The 6,983-nt window shown below is 37.8% G+C and overlaps 1 protein-coding gene across 1 annotated transcript in view; it reads left to right on the forward strand.

Moving 5' to 3' along the window:
* Positions 1 to 6,691, forward strand: part of LOC150081739 (methylthioribose-1-phosphate isomerase) — a 138,988-nt gene extending 132,297 nt beyond the window's left edge. The window contains exon 6 of the mRNA XM_090378842.1: positions 5,083 to 6,691. Within this exon, the coding sequence (XP_090234968.1) occupies positions 5,083 to 5,213 (131 nt within the window). The 3' untranslated portion in view covers positions 5,214 to 6,691. The remainder of the gene's footprint in view (positions 1 to 5,082) is intronic.
* Positions 6,692 to 6,983: the final 292 nt, after the last annotated feature.

Genomic DNA, 6,983 nt, shown 5'->3' on the forward strand with positions numbered 1-6,983 from the left:
AGCTATGAGACAAAATAGTGAGATATCTGTTAAAGACTTTTGGAAGCAATTCAATGTTTTAGATGCCGTAAGAATCATTGAAGAATCTTGGGATGAAATTCACAAAAAAACATTGAATGGTTTCTGGAAGAAACTTTGTCCATTTTTTTTCAAAAACGAGACGAAAACAACGCCAGAAACTGATCATGTCGCTCATATGATAGAAGTTGTTAATCTTGCCAGGCAATTAGATTTGGAAGTCAATGGTGATAATGAACGAGCTGTTGGATTCACATAGTGAGGAGCTGACAATGAATGAGCTCATAGAGATGCGTGAGCAAAACGTTACTGAATTATCCGACACTTCAGATCCAGTTCCACCAGAAAAGCACACGACAATTGCAAGCTTGACAGAAGGTCTCAGCTCAATTGAAAAGAGCTTAAAAATTTTAGAAAACAGACTCCAACGAAGAACGCGTTAAAGCTACAAAGCAAGGAATAAAAAAATTATTAGCTTGCTACGAAGAAATTCTGCGTGAAAAAAAGAAGGCGCTGTGTCTTCAGACGAATTTGTTAGATTTTATGAAGCCATCGACATCGGAATAACGTTTTTACGTAACCCATTTATTTTTTTAATACATAATTTGTATTAATATGTAACTGCAATTTTATTAAATATTTTTCTTTTAAACTAGTGTTTTTGTTAGTCCTTTGTCCCAATTAAACAAAATTTATATGTATTTATATGCAAAGTTGTACCCCGACTTACGTGAATTCGACTTAAGCGATTTTCGTCGGACCCACCTATCGCGTAACTTCGGGGTATTACTGTATAAATATAAAATCTCTAACTGGAATCTGTTGTTGGCAAGACAGTTGGGGAGGGTTTTCTGTATTTATGATTATTATTGTTATCAAATTTTGTTGAGTTCTGTCTTCCATGTTGTCAGAAATATTGTAGGAATTAAGAATGTTGTTTGGTATCCTAAAGGTAATTAAAGTGATTTTCTCTTTCAAACATGGTTCATATATGCACATTTGAATGTTTTCATTCATATTCCATAATTTTGATTATATCATCTTAGATATGAGTAAGAAAGTTAGATATATGCAACAAAATTTTTATAGGTGAACTTATAATTTAACCAATAATTTTGTTCATATATACAGGGTGTCTCAAAAATATAGGTACAAACGTTTAGGGGAGGTGGGTAAACATCTAAAGGAATATGAATCGCATAGGAACCCATAACCGGAAACATCACGGGAAAGTAGTAGCAGAGGCACAAGAAGCAGAAATGACACAAGACAGTAATTAGTGGCAAACATTTATTTCACATAATAGGACTCCTTAAAAATCAAGTTTCACATAATATTAACAATCGAGTATGAGATGGATGCATTTCATGATGTTACAGATGCTCGAAGGTTCCACCATGAGACACTATGCATGCGTGACACCGACGCGATGCATGCGTGACACTGATGAAGCATGGATTGGCGGACATGGTTGAACACCTGGAGTTTCTTTGACAGTACCAGCAGCAGCGCAGATGAGTCTCGCACAAGAGATCCATTTCCGTCTCCACAGGCGATTCATACACGATAGATTTGAGCGCCCCCACAGAAAGAAATCAAGGCTCGATAAATCAGGTGAGCGTGGGGGCCAATCCATCACGCCCAAAACGCCTGTTCAAATGGTCACAAACACACCTTCCATAATGGGCAGGTGCCCCGTCATGTCGAAACCAAATGTTGCATCTCACATTTGCTGGAACATCATCAAGTAACTCTGGTAGAACTTGTTCAAGAAAGATCCGATATTTAGCGGAGTTCATGCGGGATGGTAACAGGTATGGGCCGACTAAGCAGTCACCGACCATACCTGCCCACACATTTATTGGGAAGCAATGTTGTGTCACATGGGGGCGCACACCATGTGGGTTGTCGTGAGCCCACACATGAGCATTGTGCTGATTGAATAAGCCTTCCCGAGTGAAATAAGCCTCATCTGTGAACAAAACATAGGCTGGAAAATTAAAGTGTTGAACACTTTCTTGGAGAAACCACTGTGCAAAAGTCACACGTGCAGGATGATCTTGGGGGAGCAGTAACTGAACCCTTTGGAGATGAAAGGGGTCTAAGGAATCGTCATGCAAGACACACTGTACACTGCAACGAGACACTCCTAAGGTAGAGGCAACGGCACTTGTGCTGGTAGGATTATGCTGGACGGCATTCAACACACATTTTTCCATGGCGGGAGTTCGCGTCGAACATGGTCTGCTCAAAATGACCCATAATTGCACAAATTTTGATGCACGTGCGCACAAGCAAACGGTGGTCCGGTACATATCTGTCTGGGAAGCGTTCTCCATAATTTCATCGAGTGGCTCGTCCATTGCCCTCTGCTAATCCATACGATAGGTGCATGGCTGCCAGCTCACAGTTTGTATATTGATGCATGCTCTTCGTGCGGCGACTACTGCTTGAATGAGTAAACCAGAAATTTCCCTCTCGCGAACTGATGAACAGCACCATCTACCAACTTACGGTTATGGGTTCCTATGCGATTCACTTTCCTTTAGATGTTACCTACCTCCCCTAAACGTTTATACCAATATTTTTGAGACACCCTGTATATATATATATATCCTCTCCACTTCGTTTTCTTCAAATAGGCCTCTGGGGTTGGGAATGTTCATGTTCATAATGACTGGAAGATCCTACACCAACCTTATAAACTTTTATTAAATAAAATAAATTAGAGTTGTTAAAATAAGTAAAACAAGGTGATGTGTAATAGAGCCACAGAAAAGGTTCGACAGGCAAAGGCAGTTTATGAGAAATCACTAGCAAACAGAGCAAAGAGGGGGGATAAAGAATTCTTCACATATATAAATGCCAAGAAGAGCAGGACAAACCAGATCGGACCTTTACGTAAGGGAAAGGGGATAGTAATAAATACACCAGCTGCCGTTGCAGATGAACTCAACAGTTATTTTGCATCGATATTTACAAATGAAAAGCCTTTTGTGGCAATGGGAAATTGTGGGAGCGAAGTTAAAAAATATGTAATTAATGATATTGAAATTTCGCAAGATTATTTAATGAAAAAACTTTCAAGCCTACAGACTAGTAAGGCTCCTGGAGTTGATGGAATATACCCTATAATCTTGAGAGAGGCGGCAAGTGAGTGCATTGAACCACTGAGGCTAATTATGCAAGCATCACTAGACTCTGGGGAGATTCCCTTGGATTGGAAAAGTGCAAATGTATCTCCCATACATAAGGGTGGCTCTAAAAGTGAAGTGGGAAATTATCGACCTGTCAGTCTGACTTCAGTAGTAGGGAAAATCATGGAGGCATTGATCAAGGGTGGAATTCAGGATCATTTGGATCGAATTGAAATTCTCAAGGATACTCAGCATGGTATTGTAAAGGGAAAATCATGTTTAACAAATCTGGTTCGCTATTTCGAAAGGGTCACTCACGAGCTGGATTTAGGGAATAATTTCGACATTGTTTATTTAGATTTCAGCAAAGCTTTTGACTCAGTCCCACATGAGCGGTTGCTTTATAAGCTGGAACAGGTTGGAATCACTGGGAAAATCCTTAGATGGATAGAAGGATGGCTTCAGGGCAGGAGGCAGAGGGTTGTGATAAATGGCTATTCCTCAGATTGGGTTGATGTAAGAAGTGGGGTTCCCCAAGGATCAGTATTAGGACCACTGTTGTTTTTAATTTTCATAAACGACATTGATGAAGGGATAGAGGGCGTGATGTCTAAATTTGCAGATGATGTTAAAGTTGGTAGAGTAGTTAATGATCACTGTCAAGCTGAGCTTCTTCAGAGAGACCTAGATAGACTTCAAGAATGGTCAGAAAAATGGCAGCTGTGCTTTAATCCAACAAAGTGTAAGGTATTACACCTGGGAAACAGTAATCCCAAAATAACTTATTCACTTGGTGGAGTTCAACTAAACCCAGTACTGGAGGAAAGGGACTTGGGTGTTACGATACGGTCAGACATGAAATTCTCTGAGCATTGTAAACAGGTTGCAAGGAAGGCCCATGGTGTCCTATCGATGATCTATCGAACTTTTGCAAGTAGAGATAGGGACGTGATAATCCCATTATATAAGGCCTATGTTAGACCACACTTGGAATACTGTGTTCAAGTATGGAGACCGCACCTAAAGAAACACATCGAGCTTCTTGAAAGGGTGCAAAGAAGGGTAACTCGCCTGGTGAGATCGGCAAAAGGGCGTCCTTATGAAGAAAGACTTCGAATATGTGGGTTGCAGAGTTTGGAAACTAGACACCTTAGAGGAGATTTGATTGAGGTGTTTAAGGCTCTGAGAGGCATCAGTAAAATGAATGAGGACAAAATTTTCAAGATTATAAATGATGCTAGAACTAGGGGACATAAATTCAAGTTACGCGGGGAAATGTTTAGATTGGACGGCAGGAAGTTTTATTTTAGCCAGCGAGTTATAAATTACTGGAATAAGTTGCCTTCATGGGTGGTAGAGGCCGACAGTTTGGGGAAATTCAAAGGTCATCTGGATAGTACTTTCGGGTAAGGGAAGCGCATAGGATGATAGGATTAATTTCCTTTTTATTTAATTTTTAATTTCATTTTATTATTTTTATTTATTTATTAATTATTATTATTTATTTATTTAATTTTTGTTTTTATCATTGTTTTGTTCGGATTTTTTTTTGGCTGGTGCAGCATAAGCCATAGGCTTTCTTGCACCATACGGCCGTTACTAATACTAATACTAATACTAATAAATAGTACAATTATACTGGATAAAACTGATAATATAAGATCTGTCTGTACAATAAAAATAAAATACAATAAAATAAAATAATGTAGATAAAAGCTATAAAACACCGAAGCTTTCAGAGGCATCCGCCTCCTTTTTTTAACAACTCTAATTTATTTTATTTTATTTTATTTAATAAAAGTTTATAATGGTTGGTGTAGGATCATGCTCTCCACTTCTGTCTACATTCACACTGTTTTTTTTTTCCCCATTTATTTGTGGCAGTAAAACACAGTTTCAGTGTATTTTTTTTTTTGTTTTGATATAGGTATCAATTGTTGGAATCCTGCTTTTGATGTGACACCAGCAAACCTGATAACAGGAGGCATAATTACAGAAAGTGGAGTGTTTCTTCCAGCTGAGTTGAAAGACAAGTTAAACATTATAAAACCACAGTAGTTTTCTATGTAGTTAATCAAATAGATTATTATTGATTGAATTCAGTGGGATCACATCAATTGATTGTATGACAGTTTGTGGTACAACAGTTCAGTGTTTGGTATTTCAAAAGGAAGTTTCACACATTGAAATGGTTTTCACACCATTTCAATGTGTGAAACAATTTGGAGCATGAAATTTTTCACTATGTGCTACAGTTAATTTGGTGAAAGACAGTTGATGGCTATGGCAATTTGGTGTATCTCATGGAGATCAAAAATTAAGAAAATCAATGAACTCAAAGATTTGGGAAACCAAAAGAAAAAAAAAACCTTAAATTATGTGGTTTCCACATTAATGCCGTCTTGGGTAGCACAGTGGTTAGGATAACTACTTAGGATAAATAAGCCCATTCATATGAAAAAGGACTTGGAATTTTATGGATTGGGACATGGTTATTCCCCACCCCAAAAAGTCAGTTTTTATCAAGCAAACAAGGTAAACAAACAATTCAATATATGTAGCCATTATATATGGATGCCCTACAGCCTTAGTTGTTTGATGAAAAAACAAGCACCCCTTTTACCTACCTCTCCTTCCCATGCTAACCAAGTATCTTCTGGCTTAGCAACCCTTAATTATGGGCATTAAGGACTACTGAGGCCTTGGGGGGGACCTGGACTCCAATTCTGGTTCCCCTCCAAAATGCCCAGGGAGACTTTACCTGTTTGCTTTCTTTTGGCATTCCTGCCTCAACCCATTCACATTTACTAGCCTAACACTAACTTGAATTGCTTTCAATAAAACATGTAAAGTGGGTGCAGAATGAGATCAGGTGTGCACTAACCAGCCAATATTCATTAATGACACTTTTGGTCTCTGGAACTTACTTCCATATCTATTTCCTAAAAATATAACCTATAGAAGAAATGTAGTCTGGTGGTCAGGAGCAAGAGTGCAGTAGCACGCACTCTTTGGGTGGACTAGGGTTCAAGCCCTAGTTCAAGTCCTGACTGCTAAATACAATTAAAGTTTGTATTGACGATTTATTGTAAACTCCACTGACTTGGTGGTCATGCCAGAGTATAAACAAGAACTTTTTTAAAGTAAATAGTGAAAAACTTCTTTTTATTTCGTAATGTTTAATTTGTCCATGGTACATTTTCATAAGTTTTCCCTGAAAAAAAGTAAAATGCACATTAAAAAAACAAAGGTGGATAAAATAATGATCACTAAATTAACCATTTAGTGATATTATGTACAGAATGTTAAATGAAAGTTTTAGTAGCCACCACAATCGTCTTTCATCAATTTGTCATGCACCAAATTGTCACATACAGCAAAATGTCATACACTGAACTGAGGCACAACAAATTGTCTTGCACTGAAGTAACATGATTTGATATCTGTGTTAGGAATATTTCTTAATAGCAAAAAAAGCAACTAATAACCCAATTGTTATCTATTTTTTTTGCTGAATAAAAATTAAGGAAGGTTTACATCAATTTTAGTTTCCAGGAAGGTTAAAGTACCAAAGTCTGGTGGTTAGGTAAGGGATATTCAGCAGGTTTGGAGGGAACATGATATGTACACTTGGATTCCAGATGACGGGAGACTAGAGACCATACAAAAGTTTATAGGATTCTGCTTTTCCTTAGGTCTAGCTAGTGCATTGCATTCAGTTTATTACTTTTACTATTTTTGTCATTTGCAGCAGCAATTTTTGACATGGTTCATATATGCACATTTGAAAGTTGATTATATCATCCTAGATATGAGTAAGAAAGTTGA

This window comes from Mastigoproctus giganteus, chromosome 8 (assembly GCF_048544385.1).
Source record: "Mastigoproctus giganteus isolate SK-2022 chromosome 8, ASM4854438v1, whole genome shotgun sequence".
NCBI lineage: Eukaryota > Metazoa > Arthropoda > Arachnida > Uropygi > Thelyphonidae > Mastigoproctus > Mastigoproctus giganteus.